Below are 21,807 nucleotides of genomic sequence, written 5' to 3'. Positions count from 1 at the left end.
GGGAAGGAGGGAGCCTGGGGATACCGGAGTTTGTCCCAGCCCAGGGACATGGAATGCTCATTATATCAGGCTGCAAAGGGGGCTGCACAAGGCCAGTGTGGGGCTGACCCACGCTCAGAGGGTGGGCACCCTCTCCACTCCTTCTCTTGCAGGTCCGGTCCTACATGCGGCAGATCCTGGAGGGGCTCTGCTACCTGCACCAGCACATGGTCCTGCACCTGGATATCAAAGTGAGTACGGGGCTTTCTAGCCCCCTCCTGCCCTGTGCCCGCAGGGACTGGCTCCTGCTGCGCTGCAGGAGGCTTGGGCCTGCTGATGGGGAACATCCCTTCCCTGGGGGGAGCCCCTACCTCCTGCCAAGGTCCCCTCTGCCCTGCACTGTCCTATAGCCAGAAAACCTCCTGATGGCGGATTTGAGCAGCGAGCAGGTCCGGATCTGTGACTTCGGCAACGCGCAGGAGCTGACACCCAAGGAGCCACAGTACTGCAAATACGGTACCCCCGAGTTTGTGGGCCCTGAGATCGTCAACCAGAGCCCTGTCTCCAGCGTCACTGATGTCTGGTAAGGGTGGCCCCAGGGTGGACAATGGGCTTTCCACTGTGCTGAGACCAAGAGCCCCAGAGGGCTTGTGCTGTGCCGTAACCATGCTCTTCTCTCCACAGGCCCGTGGGGGTCATCGCCTACCTCTGGTAAGCACGCCTGGTGGGCCACCACGGGAAAGACACCTTTCCACCCCCTTGCTGGCTGCAGTGCTGGGGCTGCAGCCATGCACACTGCTCCTTGCAGACTCTGCCTCCTATCCCCTGTTCCTGCCTCTGCCCTCCTCATGGCACCAGGGCTGGGGTACAGGGTTCCATCCTCAGTCCTCCATACTTGCTATGCTGTTCCTCGTGTCCTCACGGCCTAAAGACAGTGTCCTCTCCTTGGCAGCCTAACTGGGATCTCCCCCTTCGTGGGGGAGAATGATAAGACAACGCTGATGAACATCCGCAACTACAACGTGGCCTTTGAGGAGAGAATGTTTCAGGGGCTCACCCGGGAAGCAAAGGGATTTGTCATCAAAGTGCTGGTCAATGACAGGCTGTGAGTAATGCAGGGTCCCAGGGCTCTGCCCATATGGGACCCCTGTGCATCGGGGGCCTGAGGGCAGGCTGGCTGCACAGGCCTTGACGGGATGCAGCATGGGCAGCTAGATCCTGCTGCCCTTCCCCTGGCTGGACAAAGCCCTCCAGCACAATGAGTCCTCACCCAGTGGTGTCAATCCACAGGAGGCCCAATGCGGAGCAGACCCTGGAGCATCCCTGGTTCAAGGTGAGCCTGGGCAGGCAGGGACCCAGAGGGGTTCCACAGGGCCTGCTGCAGGCTCTGTGGGACATCGCTGTCCCCTCGCCCCACAGACGCTGGCCAAGGGGAAGGTCATCAGCACCGATCACCTAAAGCTCTTCCTCTCCCGCAGGAAATGGCAGGTGAAGGCAGGAGCTGGGGAGGGAGGGGGCAGGCGGGGCTGTGTGCTGGGCAGGAGGAGGTGATGTGCACTGGGTACGATGATGCCATGCCACCTGCCTGGGCCTGATCCAGCTCTCTCCACTGCAGCGCTCGCAGATCAGCTACAAGTGCAACATGGTGCTGCGGCCGATCCCAGAGCTGCTGGAGGACACGTCCAACCACCTCTCCATTGCTGTGCCCCGACACCTCAAGGAGTCACCAGCACTGTCATCCTCCTCAGACTCGGATGACCTGGATGAGCTGCCCTTCATCCCCATGCCACACCAGGTGGAGTTCTCTGGCTCCCGCATGTCGCTCAATGAGATCCCCACAGACGATGAGGCCATCGGGCCATCTGAAGGGACATGGCAGGAGGGGATCGCCCCGGGGGATGTCTCTGCAATGGAGTGGCAGAGCCAGGGCACGGGGAAGCCTGCAGTGGGCCTGGGGAAACGACCAAGGGGCACTGTGCCACGGCGGCCAAGCGTGGAAGTGGAGGCACCTGGCTCCTCTGATGAAGAAGCCCCCGAAGCCCAGAAGCGGACGGAGTACCCCCGCAAAGCCATGAGGAAGGGCTCCAGCCTGGAGTCCCCAGGGAGCACCCGGCGGGGAGAGCTGAAGAGGGGCGGCTCGGCTGACAGTGCCCTGCTGCCGGGGACCACGGAGAGGGCCGAGGCAGGCCGGGAGCCTCGCCGGCCCCTGGCCAAGGCGGCCTCTATGGAGCTGCCGCGGCGGAAGGGGACCTTTGGGGAGGACGATCACGCCCAGCGCCTGGAGCTGATGCGCCAGCGGCTGCTGCGGAGCGGCCCCGGGGACGGCAAGGTCAGCGGCCTGCGGGGCCCCCTCCTGGAGACCCTGGGGGTCGGCGCTGACAAGAAGGTCCCGAGGCCGACCCGGTTGGAGCCGCCGGCGCCAGCGGTGCCAAGGCTGGTGCGGGCAGCGTCCAGCGAGGCCACCTCGCCGCACCTCCTCCCCACCGAACGCCAGCTGCAGAAGAGCAGCTCCTTCAGCCACGGGGATGCCGAGCCTGTTGTCCGGCACCGCCGCTCTGGTGCACCCCTGGAGATCCCGGTGGCACATATGGAGGCCCAGCGGCTCAAGGAGTCCCCCTCGCTCTCAGCTCTCTCTGACGCCCGGCCCTCAGTGCCGCTGGATGCCCCTGGCCCACCAACACCCACTGCAGTAGAGGTGGATGTCCCCCAGGCCCCCACTGCCAAGGCTGCCTTGGGGAGGAGGCAGATCCCTGAGGAGCGCAGCCAGCTCAGGGCCAGTGTCACTGCCCCCACCACAGGGAAGAAGCCTATGGCTAGGGGTCATGAGAAGAAGACACCCACCAAGGCTGCTGGAGCCAGCAGGGAGGGAGCTGCCAGGACGGAAACAACCCCTCCATCACTGCCCATGGTCCCAGGCACCCAAGGCCCTCAAACATCTTCCTACGCCAAGGTCATGCAAGCTATGGGTGCCGCACAAGGTGGGGAGCCAGCCACAGAGCAAGCCCCCCAGACCCCTCTGGCCACCCCTACTGAACACTCCATGCCAACACCAGCACCAGCATCAGAATCAGGGAGGGAGGCGAAGCCTTCTGGCTCCTCCAGCTCCCTGCTCATCCAGGACATCGACTCGGAGGAGGTCTTTGAGGCCAAGTTCAAGCGGGGCCGGGAGTCATCACTCAGCAGGGGGCTGAAGCTCCTCACCCGCTCCCGGTCTGAGGACCGGCACCTGGCTGGACCCCCAGATGATGGCATCTATCGCCCCATGCCAGCCGGTGTGCCCCTGGCGTTGTGCAGCGACCGGCCCCCTGGGCTGGTGGCCAAGTCCAAGTCAGTGCAGGACCTGCATGAGGTGGAGAAGGATAGGGGCTTCATCCGGAGAATGTCTGTGCTCCTCAAACGGACCCCACCTGCAGAGAGGAAGAAGAGCAGAGGGGAGGATGGAGGCAGCGAGACCCCATCCGGCAGGCGCCGCTTGTCCTGGAACCTGGCCTTGGGCAGCTCCAAGGAGCGGAGGGACTCAGAGAGCCTCAAGTCGGAGCCAGGGGGTGGCAGGGAGAGTGAGTCACCGGTGGTGGCCGTGCGGAGGAAGATCAGTGCCACGATGGAAAGGGTCTCCGCACGGCTGCGCAGCGTGTCGGATGAGCGGCAGGAGGGCGAGGGGCCCGCTGAGCTCCGCCGCACCAGCTCTGAGGGGGAAAGCCTGCGGCCAGGCCCCCCCCCTGCACCCGCAGCCTCCTCTGAGTCCCTACGCTCAGAAGGCAGCACCAGCTCTGCCAAAGGTGAGTGGCAAGGGGGATGTCGCAATGGCACCCCATAGCCAGCCATTCTAGCCACAGCTGCACCAGTTTGGCCACTCTCTCAGGACCCTGGGTGCCCACAGGTGGGGGTGAGAGCCAGAAGTGGTCCCGCTGGGAGCGCTGGGGGCTCTCATGGAGCAAGGAGAAGGTGTCCTCACAGCCCAGCATCCCCTCCAGCCTGCTGCGGGAGGAGGGACCCGCCGCCGGCCGGCCACACGTGCCCAGCGAATCTGGTAGGTGCAGCCCTGGGATAAGTGGTGGGTGCACATTGCTGCCCCGGCCTGACCCCCCCTCTGCTTTCCAGATTTCCCACCCATTTTCCACATCAAGCTGAAGGACCAGGTGCTGCTGGAGGGCGAGGCACTGACTCTCTGCTGCCTGCCAGCGGGCAGCCCTACCCCCAGGATCCTCTGGATGAAAGGTGGGGGATTGCCTGCTCTGCGTTGGTGGGTGGGTGCCGGGCAGACACTCCAGCATCCCTCTCCTCTGCTTCTCCTCCACAGACAAGAGGTCCTTGCAGCCAGACAGCATGCTGAACGTCGTTTCCTGCAAGGATGGCCGGCAGATGCTCACCATCGCCAAGGTGTCCAGGAAGGATGCAGGGCTGTATGAGTGTGCAGCTGCCAACACCTTGGGCACAGCCATCAGCTCCTGCACCCTGGCTGTGGCACGTAAGGAGGAGGGAGGGACCTCTGGGACAGAGGTACTGCCCCATGGGGAGAGGGCATGTGCTGAGCGTGCACCCTGGGGGCTTGGGAATGGTCAGAGCAGGCCACTTGAACTTCGTTCTTCATGTCTGCAAGTGACTGGGACTCTTGAGCTGGGACAGGCTGGTTTTGTGTGGGCACTTCAAGCATCTCTTAGCCCACGTGTTGTGCTGACCTTGCACTGCAGCAGCTCTGCCCTGCCCCTGGCCGGGTACCCAGCCCACCCTGTGTATCCCCTCACAGGGCTCCCTGGGCGGCCGGGCACACCGGAGATCCCCCAGAAGTACAAGAACACAGTGTTGGTACTGTGGAAGCCCGCAGAGAGCAAAGCCCCCTGCACCTACACACTGGAGCGCAGGCTGGACGGTACGTGGGGCTGCCTCCCATCCCCTGGAAGCTGCAGCTGGAAAATGGGCTCACATCAGGACACCAAGCCAGGACAAAAGTGCCCAATGTCCTTTCTTTTCCATGGGGACTGGTGGGGTCCTGGGTCAGGGGTGGGGGGGCAGGGGGGCTGCCCCTGTTCTGCCCTCAGCTCACCTTGCCCCTGTGCCCACAGGGGAGCACGAGTGGAAGATCATCAGCACCGGCATCATTGACTGCTACTTCAATGTGACAGAGCTGCCCCCCGGGAGCACCGCCAGGTTCCGAGTGGCCTGTGTCAACAAGGCTGGGCAGGGGCCCTACAGCGCCCCGTCAGGGAAGGTGCACCTTGAGGCAGAAGGTGAGTGAGCCCCTTCCCGCAAGTTGTGCGGCTGCCATGGGACTGGCTGTGGGGCTGCGGCCTCTGAGGTGCTCTGGGGGACCTTGAGTCCTGGGGGATCTTCCCCCAGGGCTTTGGGGAACAAGGCACCACTTGCAACCCGCTCCTGGCTTACGCCCAACTGGCTCATTTCTCCCTTTGCTCCCCACAGACGCCAGAGCTGCTCCAGCCAAGGACATTGCTGTCCCCATCCCCGAGAAGGTGGCTTCCAGCCGATCGACTCAGACACCCATGGGGCAGCTGGAGCCGCCAGCCGTGCGGATCCCTCCTGCCACGCCACTCCGCAAGCACAAGGGAGCGGTGCAGAAGGCAGATGGGGCAGAGGAGGAGGGTGCCCCTCCAGTGGTCCTCCAGGCCCTTGCACCCCGTGAAGAGGGGCCACAGCCAGATCCTGAGCTCCCACCTAACATCACTGTCTGCGTGCCCCCTGAGCTGATGTTCACCCCCCCTCAGACTGTCGCCTCACCCCACACAGAGATCCCCACTCAGGGCTCCCCCACACCCCCCACGGACACATCCCCAGCACCCCAGGCTCCATCTACTTCCAGGTTATCCCCCGCTTCCACGGTGTCAACCACCCCCAGCTCAGCCGCCATGGTGTCTCCCACCCCCAATGCTGTGCCCACACGGAAGATGCCCCCCTACATGGTCACCTCCTTTGTCTCCATGCCCCCCACATCGCCCCCTACGCAGGAGACCACCACCACCCCCCCATCCTCCAAGGAGCCTCCAGCCTCCAAGGAGCCTCCAGCTGAGAGTGGGGTCCCAGGGGCAAAAGACAGCACTGTGCTGCGGCAGGGTGTCCCCCAGAAGCCATACACCTTCTTGGACGAGAAGGCGAGGTGAGGAGCAGTGGGATGGGATGCTCTGCTGGGGGTGTCCCCCCCACCAGCACCTTTCATCAGGGATGCTGAGTGCCACCCTGTGCCACAGGGGCCGTTTCGGTGTGATCCGGCTGTGCAAGGAGAACGCCACGGGCAAGCTCTTCATGGCCAAGATCGTGCCCTACGAGGCAGAGAGGAAGCAGAGCGTGCTGCAGGAGTATGAGATCCTCAAGGCACTGCACCACGAGCGCATCATGGCCCTGCATGAGGCGTACATCACTCCCCGCTACCTAGTGCTCATCTGTGAGAACTGTGCTGGCAAGGAGATCCTCTACAGCATCGTGGACAGGTACGGGTGAGTGCAGGGCCATGGGGGATAGCTGCCAGCACAGGGCTGATGCCACTTGCCATTCCCACCCCAGGTTTCGCTACTCAGAGGATGATGTGGTGAGCTACGTGCTACAGCTGCTGCAGGGCCTCGAGTACCTGCACAGCCGCCGCATCGTGCACCTCGACATCAAGCCGGACAACATCGTCATCTCAGGCATGAATTCGCTCAAAATCATTGATTTTGGCAGTGCTCAGACCTACAACCCCCTCGTGCTGCGGCAGCTGGGGCGGCGTGTCGGCACCCTGGAGTACATGTGTGAGTGGGGCACCGGGTGCGGTACATGGGGAGAGGGATGGGGCAGATATGAGCATGCTGGTGCCCAAGTGTGCCTGTGCACTGGGGGGCTTGGGAATGGGGAGAAGCTGAGTTATCCTTGGGGGAGCAGGAGCTTGTTGCGGTGCTGGGGATGTCTGCTGAGGGTTTCTGAGGGTTGCTGGGCTCAGTGGGAGAGTTTGTGTGCTGGGGGGCAGTTGGGGGATCCTTGCAGGTGCTGGGATCTGTCAGGGTATTAGGGTGTTAGGGAGGGGTGCTGGAGGGTGCAATGGTGGGGTGCTGTGGGTGCTGGGGATGCTGTGGATGCTACGGGTTCTGTGGATGCTGGGGATGCTTTGGGTGCTGGAGATACTGGGGGTGCTCTGGGTGCTGAGGATACTGCAGGTTCTGGAGGTGGTGCAGGTGCTGGGGCTGGGCCTCCTGGTGCACATGACAGACCTGCTCTTCTACCTACAGCGCCAGAGGTGGTGAAGGGGGATCCAGTGGGCTCTGCAGCAGATGTGTGGGGCGTCGGTGTCCTCACCTACATCATGTAAGAGAAGGGGCTCGGGGGGGGATGAGTACCCTGAGGTGTCATCAGCCCTACCCAGAGCTCAGTGCCACAGGGAACACCTGGATGATGGTGGGCTGGGGGATGCTATAGCCCTGCAGACCTTTCCCAGCTGGACATGGGGATTGAGATGACCTGGGCAGTTATGGCTGTCCCAAACCAGGGATGGGGGGGGGGCAGGTGCCCTCCCACCACTGCCCCTAGCTTGTGCCATCCCCTTCACCCTGACAGGCTCAGTGGGAGGTCACCGTTCTTTGAACTCGACCCCATTGAGACAGAGAACCGCATCCTGGCGGGGCGCTTTGACGCCTTCAAGCTGTACCCCAATGTCTCGCAGAGTGCTGCCCTCTTCATCCGCAAGGTCCTCGCCGTCCACCCCTGGTAAGTGCCTGGCCCAGCCAGGGAAGACACCGGTCTCTGGGTGCTGCCTGCAACTGGGCCAGGTGGGCAGCTCCCTGCTCCAAGATAGAGCTCCTGGAGGGGAGCCCCTCCAGACATCAATGTCCATCTAGGGTCCATCTGTGCTCCTGGGAGAGGGCTGTGGTCTCCTGAGCCCAGAGTCCTGGGATCCACCCCTGCTCCTGGAGAGGGCTGAGACCCCCTGGGTCTTGCAGGGCAGGGTGGTGGCTGGGTTTCGGAAGTGCAGTGGCAGCAGGCACCCTGCTGCCCCTGACACGGAGCCACCTCTGCCCCAGGAGCCGCCCCACGATGAAGGACTGCTTTGCCAACACTTGGCTCCAGGATGCCTACCTGATGAAGCTGCGCCGCCAGACCCTGACCTTCACCACCAACCGCCTCAAGGAGTTCCTGGTGGAGCACCAGCGGCGCCGCAGTGAAGCCGTCACCAAGCACAAGGTCTTACTCCGCTCCTACCAGGGCGGCCAGCCGCCGGGGCCACAGTAGCCAGTGCCTCGGCCATGGCCGTGAGGGGCCGAGGAGCCAGAGGAACATTCCAGGGGCTGCGGGACAGGGTGGCTGAGGAGGAGCCAGGACATGCTGGGATGAGCCCACGGACCTCACACTCTGCCACCAGGGATGCTGGTGGCCAGCATAATTTTGGTGATGCCGATGGAAAGGGGAAGTGCTGCCCCAGCCGGCCTGGCAGTGGGGTCTGGTAGAGGGTGGGCGGCGGGAAGCCTTGGTGTGAGGAACAGAGAATGTGGCAGAGGGTTGGAAGAAGGAGATGGGGACAGGAGGGGAAGGGAAGCCCCAGGCAGGAGCAGGAGAGACGCCAGCATGCCAGCCAGCCCTGGCCATGCGGGTCCTGCCAGCCGTGTGCCTTAAGCTGCAGCCTACAGCTGCCCCCGGCCACGGTGCGGGGGTCCCTGTGCTCCCCCCGGTTTGCACGCCAGTGCCCAAGGACTGAGGCTGCTCCAGTGGTTCCTGCAGCGAGGGGCCTACTCACACCTGCTGCCCTGGATCTCACCAGCCAGCACAGCCCCAGTCCTCATGGCTGGGAGCGGGGGCCACCAGCCCCCCACCTTCCACTCCTCCCAGCCCCGGTCCTGGAAGTGTGTTTGTGGCCCCAGGACCGACACCGGTGCCTTCCCTGGGGCTGTCAGTTGCACCCTGTATTGGGGCAGGGTGTCTGGCTGGCACCCCTCTTTGCAGGGGGATACCACGTGCCATGCACACCCCCTGCGCCTGCTCAGGCCCAGGCTGCTCGTGCTCTGCGTGCCTGGCTCTGGCCCTTGCCCTGTGCCCCATCACCAGCCCATCCCCCCAGGCCTCCTCACGCATCCTCACCACCAACCCCCCCACCCCAAACCCCGGTGCCACGGCACAGCCCCGTGCCCCCTCCCCGGCTGGCAGCAGGATGCTCCGGGGTGCCCTGGGCTGGGGACAGGGCAGCTGCTGGGCACCCACCTTCCAGATGCTGCTGTAGCAATAGGGCTTTATTTATTGACTTCGGGGAGAAGGCGCTTGCCCATCCCCATCCCTGTCCCCTTCTCCGGACTAGCCGACGTCTCTGTGGTTTGGAGCAAGCGACGCGCCAGAGCAGCAATAAAGACCCTGAGCAGCCGGTCACGTCTCCGTGCCTCACTGGGAAGGGACACGGCGGGGGGTTGGGGGGGCGGGGAGGCGGGCAGAGCAGTCTCGGGAGGACCCTATCCCCAAATCCAGGGACGTACAGCCAGGAGGGCATGCAGGTGGCGTCCGGCAGAGTGGGAGGCTGGCTCATGGGGTGTCATGGAGCCAAAATAACGGGTGCAGGAACGCATGGCGGCGGCACCGGGGCCGGTCTCAGGCCGCGACTCAGCCGGTACAGGCGAGAGGTACCTGGCTATAAATACCCGCTGCCCATACGAGGCCGGGCGGCCGCGGTGGCTGCTCCGGTTACAGACCGGCCGGGTCCCTTATCCCGTACCCCCTGTTCCCCTCCCCTGGTCTCCCACTCCCGCCTTCGGGGCGTCCGCCCCACTTCTCTCGCCACTGCTGCGCCCCCTGGCGGCCCGGCTCCCGCAAGCTCGGCGCGGTGACGCAGCGAGGGGGCGAGAGCCCTGCGCGCTGACGTCTGGCAGCCACGTGTGCGGAAGCGGTGGCCGGCCGGGCGGGCGCGGCGGCGGTGCAGGAGCGGAGTGGGCGCGATGCCGCTGAAGGCGGTGATCCTCATCGGGGGCCCGCAGAAGGGTGAGTGCGCCGGGCCCGTGGGGCGCCCCGCCGGCGCCGGGCTCTGCCGAACCCGCTGTGCTCCGCAGGGACCCGGTTCCGGCCGCTGTCCTTCGAGGTGCCCAAGCCGCTCTTCCCGGTGGCCGGCGTGCCCATGGTGCAGCACCACATCGAGGCCTGCGCCAAGGTACGGCGGGGATGGGGGCCGAGGGGGCTGGGGGGCCAGGAGCACCCTTCCCACCCCTTGCCTTTGCCCTCGCCAGGTGCCCGGCATGAAGGAGATCCTGCTGATGGGCTTCTACCAGCCCCATGAGGCCCTCAGCCGCTTTCTGGTGTCGGCGCAGCAGGAGTTCAAGATCCCCATCAGGTGGGCAGGAGCCCTCACACCCCCGGGGTACCTGTGGCAGCGCAGCCTGGCTTGGCCCCTCACTCGCCTCCCCAGGCTGGCAAACCCCAGCCAGCACCCAGGCACTGGACAGGTGGGCCCTGTCCCCCCACGGATGGGCATAGTTAACAATCCCGTGTTAGCTCTGCCGAATTTCCCTGCCCTGGCTGGTTCTCGCTGCAAGGATGCCTCCCCAGCCCAGTTCTAAACCATCTTCCCCTCCTTTGATCTCCTTCCCCCGTGCCAACATCTACATGAGCCCCATCACCACATAGCAAGATTATATCCCTCCAGCCCCTGTCAGTCCTTCCCTGTCCTGCTGCTGGTTTGTGCCACCGGACACCCGCTTCCATAAGCCCTTGCTTTTCCCTGCTTGGCTTGCAGGTATCTCCAGGAGTATGCGGCGCTGGGCACGGGTGGTGGCATCTATCACTTCCGAGACCAGATCCTGTCAGGTGGTGCTGAGGCCTTCTTTGTCCTCAACGCAGACGTGTGCTCAGAGTTCCCGTTGCAGGAGATGCTGGCGTTCCGGCAGCAGCATGGGGACGCGCACAGCTTTGTCATTCTGGGTACCACAGTGAGTGGCCGTGCTGGGGAGCAGCAGAGCTTTGCCATTGGCTTGTCTAGAAGCCAGCGGCTCCTGTGGTGGATGGGTGCCTGGGTGAGCTGTGGGTCTCATCTGCTCTGCATGCCTGCTGCTCTGCCATTGCTAACATGTCCTCGCTCTGCAGGCCAACAGAACGCAGGCACTGAATTATGGCTGTATCGTGGCAAATGCAGACACTCAGGAGGTACTGGAGAGCCCTGAGAAGCCAGATGCAGTGTGGGCAGCAGGTGCTGCACTGCCTGCATGGGCATGTTCCCAGTGTGCCACAGAGGAGTGACACCAGGGACAAGGGCTGCGACCTGGGATTCACATCTCTTTCCTCACCTGCAGGTCCAGCACTATGTGGAGAAGCCCAGCACATTTGTCAGTGAGATCATTAACTGCGGCATCTACCTGTTCACACCTGCCATCTTCCAGCACATTGGCGAGGTCTTCCAGAGGAACCAGCAAGAGCTAGTGCTGTGAGTGCCTCTCTGTGCCCCATGTCCCTCCTACCCCACTGCTTCCCAGGGCTGCAGCAGCACACTCATCCTCCATTCTTTCTCTTGTCTTTTCTCCTCCTCTGCCATCACTCACTTGTTTCCTGGTCCTGCACCAGCTATCCTTACCGTGGGTAAGTCTCCCTCTGTGTCTGCACCGGCTGCTTTCAGAGCTAGATTGTCCCTGGCAGTACTGCATGCTTTCCTCCCTGCTCCAGCCTGCTCTGCAAAGCTACTTTTGCCTCTGCTCTCCTCCTGGCTAGCCTGAGACTCCCCTTTTCCCTCCCTCGCCTCCCACCCCATCCTCATTCAGCTCTAGACAAGGGGCAAAGCAAGCCTTTCACCTGGGAATGCTCTGCTCCCCTATTCAGCTCTTTGCATCAGCCAGACTGTCACCTTACTTCTCTGCCACCACTCAAGCAACAATCCAGCTGAGCAGGGCTCTGGGGACAGGATCTGTTGCTGAAACACCCACCTGGGCTGGGTGGGGGCTCTTGCACCATCAACTTCTGGCTCAGAGCTTATTTTAGCTATCAGAGCCTGGTCCCTCTGCTGTTCTAGAGCTCAGTGGGGCTGGACAGGCCTAGCCTGATGGCTGGAGCTGTCCCCACCTCTGGGGAGAAGTACATGGCTAGGTAGGAGGAGGCTAGGATCACCAAAGCCCTTGAATTTGGGGAGGATACCTGCTGGGATCCCTGGCTGAGGCCATGACTGGGTGGGTGTCTGACAGGCCTCTTGCTTGCAGAGAGGAGAGCTCCAATGGCTGGCAGCGTGCAGAAGTGATCCGGCTAGAGCAGGATGTGTTCACAGCACTGGCTGGGAGGGGCAAGCTGTATGTCTACAAAACTGATGGCTTCTGGAGCCAGATCAAGTCAGCTGGGTAAGGGCTGTGGCTAAAGTTGGTGCAGCAGGAGCATCAAGCGACCTGTTTGAGGGATGGGAGAGGAGGGTGCCTGGGCTGGGTCCCAGGGGTGGGTGCGAGTGCTGAATTTGGACACTCCTCTGCCCTGATTAGTGCTGGAGAGGCAATAACAATCTTATGTTTTCCCTCCCCCAGCTCTGCTATTTATGCCAGCCGCCTTTACCTGAATCAGTACAGCAAAAGCCACCCAGAGAGGCTGGCCCAGAACAAACCTGGAGGCCCTGTCATCCGAGGTATCTCTCTGACACTGTCCGCCACCTTGGGGGCTGCCTAGGGAGGCAGTGGGACCCATGGGCAGGACCTCCCCTCATGTGAGAGGTGGTTGCTCCTGTGAGCTGCCTCCCTGACGCAGCTGCCTTGTGTTGCAGGGAATGTGTACATCCACCCAACGGCCTCCATTGACAGCACTGCAGTGGTGAGTGCAGGCCTGGGGGGTCCCTGCAGCAGGGCGATGCACAGGGATGCTGAGGACTCCTTTATCCTCAACCTCATCACCTCCCGTCCTCACAGCTGGGCCCCAATGTCTCCATTGGGGAGGGGGTGACAGTGGGAGCTGGTGTGCGCGTGCGAGAATCCATAGTCCTGCACGGTGCCTCACTCCATGTAAGTACAGATTGCCTGAGGGTGCAGGTGTCAGTTCCCCTCCCCTTGCAGGGAGGCAGCAGCACCCTTCATCCTCCTCCCCTGTGCTGCAGGACCACACCTGTGTCCTCAATACCATTGTGGGCTGGGACAGCACCATTGGGCGCTGGGCCCGGGTTGAAGGAACGCCCAGTGACCCCAACCCCAACGATCCCTATGCCAAGATCGACAGTGAGACCCTTTTCCGGGATGGGCGCCTCACACCATCCATCACCATCCTGGGTATGTCCCACCTGCACCCAGCCCCACACAGTGGGGCTTCCCTCAGGCTAACCCCTCACGCTCTATCTGCAGGCTGCAGTGTCACCATCCCTGCTGAGGTTGTTATTCTTAACTCCATCGTCCTTCCTCACAAGGAGCTGAGCCGCAGCTACAAAAACCAGATTATCCTGTGAGTCAGTGGCTCGCTGGGTGGGGGGGGGGCAGTGCCAGCCCCCCACCCCCTGTCTACCCCACAGCAAGAGCCTGTGCTGAGGCTTTACCTCCTGGGAAGTTCCCAGCGCCCCCAGAGGGGTAGGTACAGGCCAGGAGCCCTACAAGTGCCTGACTCCTACTCCAGTCAGACATTAAAGCTGGCAACCATCAGCCTTGCATGCTGCTTCTCTTGCAGCCCAGGGACCAGCAGGGGGAAGGCTTCAGGGACAGCATGTAGCCTACACACCAGGCTGTGTGCCTGTGCAGGGACCCCTGGGCTAAGGCTGGTGAGGAATCACTTGCTGCCTGTGGTGTCTTGGGTCCAACTTTGGGTGTTTCTCCACCAAAGGGCATTACCAGCACTGTCTTGACACTCCTCATCCTACATCAGTTGCTCTCTGCAACTCCCTGGAAGGACTTTGCCCATGTCTGAGACTGGGGAGCCTTCAGTCTTCCTGTCCTGTATAGACAGCTTACCCTGCTGGAGCCAGGTGTAAGGATCCTGATTTCAGCAATGTGATTGCAACAGCCTGAGCTGGGATCCTGCCTACTGCTGGGAAAACAAGAGGAGCAGTAGGCTTGTCCTAAGGGAACTGGCATAGGAGGAGGGCTGGGTTGGCAGGCTGCTGGCCCTGGAGGGAGCTGCAAAAGCACCCCTGCCCCAGCACCATCTCCACCCCAAGGGCTCAGGATGAGCCAGGAGAGCTGCCAGTCCTGCCCCACCTGCTCCCATCAGGCTGAGAGCTGTGCAGGTTCAGGGTGGTGGCCACCTTGGTGGGCCAGCAGCCTCTTCTGCTCCAGTTTGGTTACAGCCTGTGGGGCTTGCTGCATATCTCCCCTTGCATCAGCCACAGGGCAGCAGAGCAATCAGCTTCCATGTGTGCAGAGATCTACTGCCTTGCTGTCTCAAGAAGCCGGTTTTTACTGAAGGCACAGTCTGTCAGTGGTAACCAGCGCTGCCCTTTATACATCTCCCCATCTTTGGCTCTGGTTTTGGAGCTCTGTGCTAAAGCCCTTTACTTCACCGAGGGCCCCCATCACACCTCTTGCCTTCAGCAAGGTACTGCATTAGAGATTCTCATCCATCCAGTACCACCCCAGCTTGACGGATTTGCAGTAAATCCTTGCTCCCAGCTCTGTGCCTTCCTGTGCCGGTTCTCCTGTGGTCCTGGGCGGGGATTAGCTGTTCCCTGGCTTTAAGCACATTAAACTCCTTCAGTTTTGTCTCTGCTTTGGATGTGCCAATTTCCTTGCCCATTGGTGAACAACACTAGGCTGTAGGAAACAGAGCCAAAGTACTTGCTTTCAGGATTGTACATGAATTTTCTTCCATATCCTACATCAGGCCTGGCTTTTAGAACAAAGGTTTCCCTAAGGCAACTCTCATCCCTGTTGTGTAATGCTCCTTTTGCCCAAGTGCCCCTTGCAGTGGCTGTCCCTTTGTGCAGTTACCTGGGGAACAAGCCCTTCCTGGGCCCTTGCACTATCACAGCCTCATCCAGCTTCGTGCTCTTGGAGGGAGAGCTGCATCCGAGCCCTGCCTGAGCTTTGCAGCTCCAGCGGTGGAGGGGAGGAAGGAGTTAAAGGGGCCTCATCTGAGGTGCTGGGAAGTCTGGAAACACTTTAAGGTTGGCCTGCCCTGAGCAGCAGCAGCTCTGATTACTTGAGGCCAAGATCTGGGCTGAAAGAGGGGCCTCCCATATCCTGGGCTCCAAGGCAGGGAGAGGAGGGCTTCAGCTAGGGTGGGAGGAGGCTCTGCCAGCCCTCCTCACCCAGCAAAACCAGGGATTTGGGGGAGCACTGCTCCTCTGCTGTCCGTACAGCTCTTTGCTGCCCATCCTGGCTCCATCATGCCAGTGACCCCCAAAACCCTGGCACCAGCAGGGAGGGATAGACAGCAACTGCAGCCAGGCTTGTTTTGTTGCAAACATTTAATACAAACCATACCCAAAATTTCCTGCCACTGCAGCTAGGCAGAGCCAGCCATGTTCCCCATTTCCCACACAGGGAAGCAAGGGCTGCCTGGTCCCACAGGCTTCACACCTCCAGTGCCAGTTCCATGCTCCCTGGGAGCCTCTGCCACAGGAGGCTACACGGGAGAAAAGAACTTGCCCACCTTCTCTGGAGCCGGCCTCTGCCTGCATGGGGAGAGATGAGTCAGGAGCGCACAGCAAGATCCGCGCCCCTGCTCCCCAGACACCCACCCCTATAGCACTTACGAGGGCAGAGCACCCATGCCCACACAGCTCCGCAGGGTGCCGGGGAAGCAGCAGGAGCCCGGGGGGCTCAGCTGGTCTGGCTTGGGCTCTGGGGAGGTGATGGGGTGGAAGAATGGCACTGCAGGACAAGAGATGGGGGTGGTTATCACACCTCAGCCCAGATACAGGCAACCAGCACCCTTCTGCAGCAGCCACAGGGCAGGGAGGGGACCGTGTCTCACCGTGTTGACCCCTCGAGGCTGGCGTTGGCACCAGGTTCTCCTGCTCTGTCCCCACGAAGCCTGCCCAGAAGTCCGGTGGCAGCGAGAGGAGCCGGGCCACCACCTGGGCAGGGAGGGATGGAGGATGAGGATGGTGGCAACACCCGGGGTACACCCCATGCCTCAGGGACCCCCTCACTTTGCACTGCCGTGGCGCATCCTCCAGTATGGCAAGTGGCGTGGGGCTGGCTGAGCTGTGTCCCACCAGCGTAGGGCCAAACACCCGGGAGAGGTTAAGCACATCCATCTTGCAGTCGGGGCTGCGTGACACCCTGCGAGGGGGGACAGATGGTGTGAGTTGCCTGACCAAGGGGCCCCTCAGCCCAGCTTCCCTACTCTGGGCCGTGGATGCAGGCATAGATCCCATGCCAGCATGAGCCACTCACCTGAGCAGATGCAGCATGAGGAAGGCCAGGGTGTCCCTGTTGGCACGGGGCAGCTTGCTCACCACATGGCGCAGAGCTGTGCTAGAGGCAGCATCATCTGGGATGTCTGTGGTAGCACCATGGAGCAGTGTTAGCAGAGGAACAGCTCCTTTTCCCCCATCTCAGGACCCCTGCTTACCGACAGCCTGCAGGAAGGCAGGGTGGAGGCTGAAGGTGACTAGTGGTTCCTTGAGTCCCCGTAGAAAGTCCTTGAGCACCCCGCACACCACGTGGATGTCAGCCACACTGCTGAGGGCAGGCAGCATGCCCCCAGCTCGCAGCAGCTTCTGCTTCCACTCCCGCACCAGCTGCTCGGTGCCTGGCACACGGTACAGCCCTGTCTGGGGTGCAGGGAGAGGGGCTCAGCCATGTGGGGACCACAACATCACCCCCACCCCTGCACTGGGCCCTACCTCCATCAATCCTCGCGTCTCCACCTCGGTCACACACTGTACCACCAGCGCTGGCACCAGGGGCGGCATGGTGGGGGCAAAGTCTGCCACCACACCCTGGAGAGGACAACACCAACCTGCTCTGCATCTGCCACCCAGCAACAGCCAGGACAGACAGAACCCCAGCATCAACCGCGTGGCAGCCCCACAGGGACATGGCAGCCCCCCAGCACTGCTGTACCCCCCTCACCTCACGGGGCCAAGCATGGTGGCGAGGCCGGGGCATACAGGGGCTGGGGCACTGCTCCTGGCACTTGGGGTGCAGCAGCAGCTGGCACTGGTGGCACTTGATGGCAGCCTTCCCGAAGCGGAGGCGGGAGCCGCACACACCGCATGGCTCAGGGCGGATCACCTGGAGAGGGGGAACAGGGTCAGGGGCCCCCTTCCTTGCAGATAACCCAGTACTACTCCTTCATCCCCCCAAACCAGCCCCCACCGCCTTCATTCAGCCCATGTGCAGGCAGAGGTGGGGTGGAGGAAAGCTGTGCCCTCCCCTCTCCAGTCCTGCTCCCACTGCCTGGCTCCTTTCTCCATAGCAGCCAAGAGAAGGGAGAGAGGCTGGGACACACACCATTTTGGAAGTGAACTGGTGCTGGAGGGGTGGAAGGCCTGGTGGAGGTGAGAGGAAGGGGACTGGTGCTGGCTGCCCCGTGGAGCTGCTCTCTGTGTGGCTCTCCTGCACCGCGCCATGGCAGCCCGGATCCTCACTGGTGCCCCGCACCATGATTGGCTCTGCAGAGAGAGGATGCAGTGGAGGAGATTCTGAAAACCAAACTGCCCCAGCTACCAGCTGGGATGTGGGGAGGTGTTCCACCTCCTAAGGAATCCCTGCAGATCACAGCTGCCCTGGGACAGCGGCATTTGGCATGTCCAGAGGACCCCAGTACCCCCATGGTGGGGACAAGCATCCCCCAGCAGATCCCCTCCCTCCCCTGTGACAGCAGCACCCTGAGGCTGGTTCCACACCACCACCAAGTCCTCTCCTCAGCCCTTCCCATGACCTGCACGTATGGAGGCACGATGTCCCTGGCGAGAGCGGCGGCGTGGCAGCAGAACTGCAGGTGGGAGGCTGCCAGCAGGGTGTGGGACCTCAGAAGCAGGGGGAGCAGGGGGGACACTCGCCTGCAGAGATGAAGGTCAGTGAGAACGTGCCCAGATGCAGCCCACAGTGCTCCAGTGTCTCCCCATCAGCTCTGCTCCACCTGCTTCCCATCCCCACAGTCCAGCACAGCCAGGGATGCTGTCCCCACTGGGACCACAGTGAAAGGCACAGGCACCCAGAGAAGACAGCTGAGCACCTGCAGACCTGCAAGACTGAAGGTTGCAGCATTGCTTTCTGGCACTAGGGCAGCCTATATACCCCAGCCCTGCCCAGATCACAGTGGCATCCCTACTCACAGCATTGAGGGGTGCCACAGAAGAACGGCGCCGCTTCGCCATCACCACAGGGCCAGCCTGAGGGGCCAGGGACACATGCTGGGGACAAAGAAGACTGGGTGAAGGGAAGGCAGGCAGTCTGCTCCCCACCCCACAGCACCCAAGCCAATTGGTCTGAGCCCCACAAAAGGTTCTGGTCTTCCAGTGTCCCCCAACATTGCCTGCCCCATACCAGGCACCATGGGGATCTAGGCCCCCCGCCTGGCTCAGCGCCAGCCCTGGGGCTGGGGGAAGCCAGGCCAGGCGTGCAATGCAGAGGTGTGAGCAGAGTGAGGTGCAGGATGCCTGCACATGAGGATGAATTATTGAGGAGCCCAGCTGGGCCACAGTGGAGGGTAATGGAGTTTCTATTGATTGCAGGAGGTTTGCTGAGAAACCAGCAAATGCTCCCAGTCCAGCATCAATAAATTAAACCCCCTGCCAGGCTCCTTGTAGTCTCCTGTGCTGGGATGGAGAAATATCTGGGTGCCCTAACCCCATATGGCCCAAGGCCAGCACCTCAGCCTGTTCTGCATGGGCAGCCTAGGACCTGTATGGGCAGAGGGTCCCACAGGCACAGTGCAGGACAGCAGAGCAGACCTACGGGATCCTCACTAATAGAGTGGCACAGTCCTCACCTCAACACCAGTCCCCGGGGCTGCCACATCCTAGCATTTCCCTCCTACCTGCCTCTCCTGGGATTTGCGCTTCAGGGTCCTCACCACTGTCGTCATATCAACATCCTGAAAGGCAGAGGGAAGACTGGGGCTGTCAGGGCTGCACAGGGCCAGAAAAAAACGCCAATATCCATCCGTGGCTCCAACAGCCATCTGGGGCAGCCCACCCCTAACCATGGCAATGCAAGGGGGCTGCCCCACTGCAGGAGTGGGGCAAAACCACCCACTCACTGCTGGGGAGAAGCTGAACCCCAGGACTTTCAGGGGGTCATTCCTTACCACATCATCCTCAGTGCGGTCATAACTGATGTCTGACTGGAACAAGAGGGACTGGCATGATTCATCCACTGCAGATGACCTACAGAGTGAGCTGGTGATCAGCCAGGCCAGGGTAACCCTCACAGTCCCCCAGCAAGCACCTATTCATACAGCCAGTCCTGGGAACCCATGGCTGATGCCCCTGCACCCTAGTGCCCAGCCAGCGCCTGGAGCCCAGCAGAAGGGAAGGGGAGAGGGGCACAGCCAAGCCCAGGGATGCCCGAGAGGCTGGGGCAACGACTACTAGCCCTGCTCACCTCCTGCCCGGTGCCAGGGCGGCCCCGAGGCGCCAGCCAGCCAGGGCACTGAGAACAGAGCACTGCTCCCCGCTCAGCGCCTTGTTGCCCCCCGGCTCCCCCACCAGGGACTCGAAGACCAACTGAAGTTTGCGCTCCTGCAAGCAAAAGGGGGCGCTGATGAACAGGCTGGGGTGCCTGCAGCCAGCCCCACGGGGTACCCTGCGGCCAACCCCCCGACCTGCTTCTCCAGCTCAGCCTCTGCCCGGAACCGCTTCTTCATCTCCACTTCCACCTGGTTGCGGGCGTGCTTGAGCTTCACCTCCAGGGCTGCCCGCTCGGCCTCCACATGAGCCAACTGCTCGCGGGCCCGACGCCCGTCCTGCTCCAGGCGGCAGCATCTCTGGCGCATAGCCTCGAAGTGCCGAGCAATCTGGATGTAGTCTAGGGGCAACACAAACGGGTGGCCAGCCGGGATGGGGCGCCAGCCCTCAGCTCTCCCAGCCCTCACTCGCAGCAGAGCCAGAGGTGCCGGAGCGCCTAAAGCCGAGAGGCTGCACGCACCCACCTTCCTCTACGCTACCGCTGAGCTCCAGCAACGGCAGCACCCGCTCCAGCCGGGCAAGGAGCCGGGCCAGGAGCCACCCGCAGCGCTGCAGCAGCATCCCGCCGCCCTGGGACGGGGCGAGAGCCCTGTAGCGAGACAGAACAGCCCTCGCTTCGCGGGGATCCTCCCGGAGCTCTGCCCCCACGCTCGGCGCCGGGATCCGCTGTGCGACCCCTGGAAAGGCGCAAGCTCCAAGAGTAAGGCGCCCTCCTGGCCTGCCTATGTGGGCCGGGGGCTGGGGTGGAGCCCGTCCCGGCTCCGCCTCCAGCCACCACTGGGGCCCTAACCGCCGCCCCGACGGCTCCCGGTGTAGGGAACTTTTCCCGGGGGCCCTGGGCGCGGGGTGCCCCGGGGTACGGGGTGGGACTGCTGGCTGCAGGCAAAATGGGGGTGCTGGGTTGGGGTCGCCTTTGGGGGTGGGTTGCTCTGGTACCTGGGTAGGGGTACCTGAAGAGAGCACTTGAGGGATGCAAGTGCTGTGGGTGTGGGGTGCTCTAGGGGTGCAGAGAGCATCGTGCGGGGGATGCGCTGGGGCGGGCAGAGGTGCGGGAGGGGGCTGGCTCCCGGCACCGCTTCCTTGGAGCCGGAGGAGCCGGTGTCCTTGGCCGCTGTGCCCCGCCGACAGAGCGGCTGCGTGTGGCGGTGGGGACCGCCAGCACTGGGGCTCCCGGCCGGGCCGTGTCCTGCAGATGGAGCCACCTCCCTGCCTCAACGCCCTGGCCCTGCCCGACACTGCCAGGGGGCTCCGCACCCCGCAATGCCTGGCCCAGGGGCTCCCGGCGCAGTCTCCAGCTCCTGCTGGCTCCGCGTTCTGGCGGGGGCTCCAGGCGGGGTTGCGGGGGGTCCTGGTGAGACGGCAGCTCCCCCTCCTTGGTGCCTGTCCCGACCTGCAGCGAATACCGGGAATAGCATCGGGGCTGGCAGCAGGGCTGGGCGTGCAAGCCCCTGCACACACACGCACACATTTATAAATGCTCTTAGGCCCCTCACCTGCCTTCACACCTCCCTGGCTGCCTCTGACCTGGAGAAGGGATTTTGCACACCGCGGGTCCCCCCAGCACCTCGATGCCTCTCTGGTGCACCATGGGTTCAACAGGCTCTTCTCCCCATGCCAGTATCGCACAGGGCCCAAGGCAGTGACAAGCGAGGAGCATGGGGGAGCACCCCCACATCTCAGGGATGCATCTGAGGCATTTGGTGAGCAAACAGCCTGTGTTCATCCTGGGCTATAGGGTCCAGGCAGCACGGACCCCACAAGGTCTGAACCTCATCAGGGTCACTGCAGGACACTGTGGGACACTGCCTTGATGGGATGCTGCTGTCCCAGGCAGTTCCAAGGCAGGGTCCTCCTTAGGGACAGTGCCTGGCAGAGGGCTGGGAAATACTGGCAGCACCCCAGCATGGCTGAGCTCCATGCTGTGCCAGCTCATGGAGAGCAAAGGGTTTTTCTCAGAGAAGCTCCTTCCTCCGAAGTTTGAATATGAGTCAGGTTTTGGAGTGACTTTAATTACAGCTGGATCAATAGTCTCAGCATGGCCAAGGAAAATACAATCACAGCCCTGGGGGCCTGCACACTCAGCCCTTCATTGCCTGCTCAGCTCTCTGTTGCCTGCCTCCAGAGAGGCTCCCCATCTGCGGGTTCTCCCCAGCACCTGCCAGCTCCAGAATGTGTGACCCCATCCCGCACATGGAGCCAGCCCTCCACTTGCTCAGCCCTAGCAAGGAACACGCACACCCCGGGGCTGGGCAGCAGGTGGAGGTGCCCCAGCTGGAGCTGGGGGACCCCTCATACCCCTGAGCCACTTCCTGATGCACAGAGCAGGTGTGTGGTCCCCAGACCCATCCTGCACCCTG

General features: G+C 62.5%; 3 protein-coding genes across 6 annotated transcripts in view; 2 read left to right on the top strand and 1 right to left on the bottom strand.

The window, feature by feature from the left end:
• The window catches only part of SPEG (striated muscle enriched protein kinase), a gene marked incomplete at both ends in the record, with an annotated part of 36,979 nt that extends 28,792 nt beyond the window's left edge, over positions 1-8,187 (top strand). The window contains 18 exons of the mRNA XM_080622173.1: positions 153-230; positions 390-562; positions 664-690; positions 932-1,084; positions 1,270-1,312; positions 1,399-1,467; positions 1,595-3,758; positions 3,860-4,009; positions 4,081-4,197; positions 4,280-4,447; positions 4,727-4,849; positions 5,043-5,207; positions 5,398-6,088; positions 6,180-6,419; positions 6,493-6,716; positions 7,191-7,266; positions 7,516-7,665; positions 7,980-8,187. Of these exons, the coding sequence (XP_080478299.1) occupies positions 153-230; positions 390-562; positions 664-690; positions 932-1,084; positions 1,270-1,312; positions 1,399-1,467; positions 1,595-3,758; positions 3,860-4,009; positions 4,081-4,197; positions 4,280-4,447; positions 4,727-4,849; positions 5,043-5,207; positions 5,398-6,088; positions 6,180-6,419; positions 6,493-6,716; positions 7,191-7,266; positions 7,516-7,665; positions 7,980-8,187 (5,019 nt within the window). The remainder of the gene's footprint in view (positions 1-152; positions 231-389; positions 563-663; positions 691-931; positions 1,085-1,269; positions 1,313-1,398; positions 1,468-1,594; positions 3,759-3,859; positions 4,010-4,080; positions 4,198-4,279; positions 4,448-4,726; positions 4,850-5,042; positions 5,208-5,397; positions 6,089-6,179; positions 6,420-6,492; positions 6,717-7,190; positions 7,267-7,515; positions 7,666-7,979) is intronic.
• Positions 8,188-9,818: 1,631 nt separating this feature from the next.
• Positions 9,819-14,523, top strand: GMPPA (GDP-mannose pyrophosphorylase A). Of its 4 annotated transcripts, XM_080621527.1 has the most exons (13): positions 9,819-9,915; positions 9,984-10,081; positions 10,158-10,261; positions 10,664-10,856; positions 11,011-11,070; positions 11,217-11,347; positions 11,485-11,499; positions 12,111-12,245; positions 12,423-12,520; positions 12,656-12,702; positions 12,798-12,890; positions 12,983-13,151; positions 13,224-14,523. In XM_080621527.1, exons 1-13 carry the CDS (start codon positions 9,873-9,875, stop codon positions 13,322-13,324), a joined length of 1,287 nt encoding a protein of 428 aa, XP_080477653.1. In that variant the 5' UTR covers positions 9,819-9,872; the 3' UTR covers positions 13,325-14,523. The 4 variants fall into 4 exon arrangements, with proteins under 4 accessions (XP_080477653.1, XP_080477651.1, XP_080477652.1 ...); XM_080621525.1 differs by having other exon boundaries at positions 12,983-14,523; XM_080621526.1 differs by lacking the exon at positions 11,485-11,499 and having other exon boundaries at positions 12,983-14,523.
• A 909-nt stretch (positions 14,524-15,432) lies between these two features.
• Positions 15,433-20,011, bottom strand: LOC308223220 (rac GTPase-activating protein 1-like; the record flags this gene model as incomplete). The annotated part of the gene is made up of 16 exons (XM_080621973.1): positions 15,433-15,481; positions 15,563-15,680; positions 15,784-15,886; positions 15,962-16,094; positions 16,209-16,314; positions 16,387-16,588; positions 16,661-16,756; positions 16,890-17,051; positions 17,271-17,461; positions 17,701-17,821; positions 18,098-18,175; positions 18,802-18,858; positions 19,072-19,150; positions 19,368-19,504; positions 19,588-19,790; positions 19,915-20,011. The coding sequence occupies 16 exons, from the start codon at positions 20,009-20,011 to the stop codon at positions 15,433-15,435; spliced, it is 1,932 nt and encodes a 643-aa protein (XP_080478099.1).
• Between the last annotated feature and the right edge of the window lie 1,796 nt (positions 20,012-21,807).

Source organism: Psittacula echo (assembly GCF_963264785.1).
Source record: "Psittacula echo genome assembly, chromosome: 6".
Lineage (NCBI taxonomy): Eukaryota > Metazoa > Chordata > Aves > Psittaciformes > Psittacidae > Psittacula > Psittacula echo.
Note: the sequence above shows the minus strand (reverse complement) of the source record. Positions and strands in the feature narration are given on the sequence as shown.

Excerpts from the sequence above, each read along its gene's own strand:
- GMPPA (XM_080621525.1), top strand. The coding sequence starts at position 9,873 with ATGCCGCTGAAGGCGGTGATCCTCATCGGGGGCCCGCAGAAGG. Across the intron at positions 9,916-9,983 it reads CATCGGGGGCCCGCAGAAGG|GGACCCGGTTCCGGCCGCTG; the intron begins GTGAGTGCGCCG and ends TGTGCTCCGCAG. Across the intron at positions 10,262-10,663 it reads GAGTTCAAGATCCCCATCAG|GTATCTCCAGGAGTATGCGG; the intron begins GTGGGCAGGAGC and ends CTTGGCTTGCAG.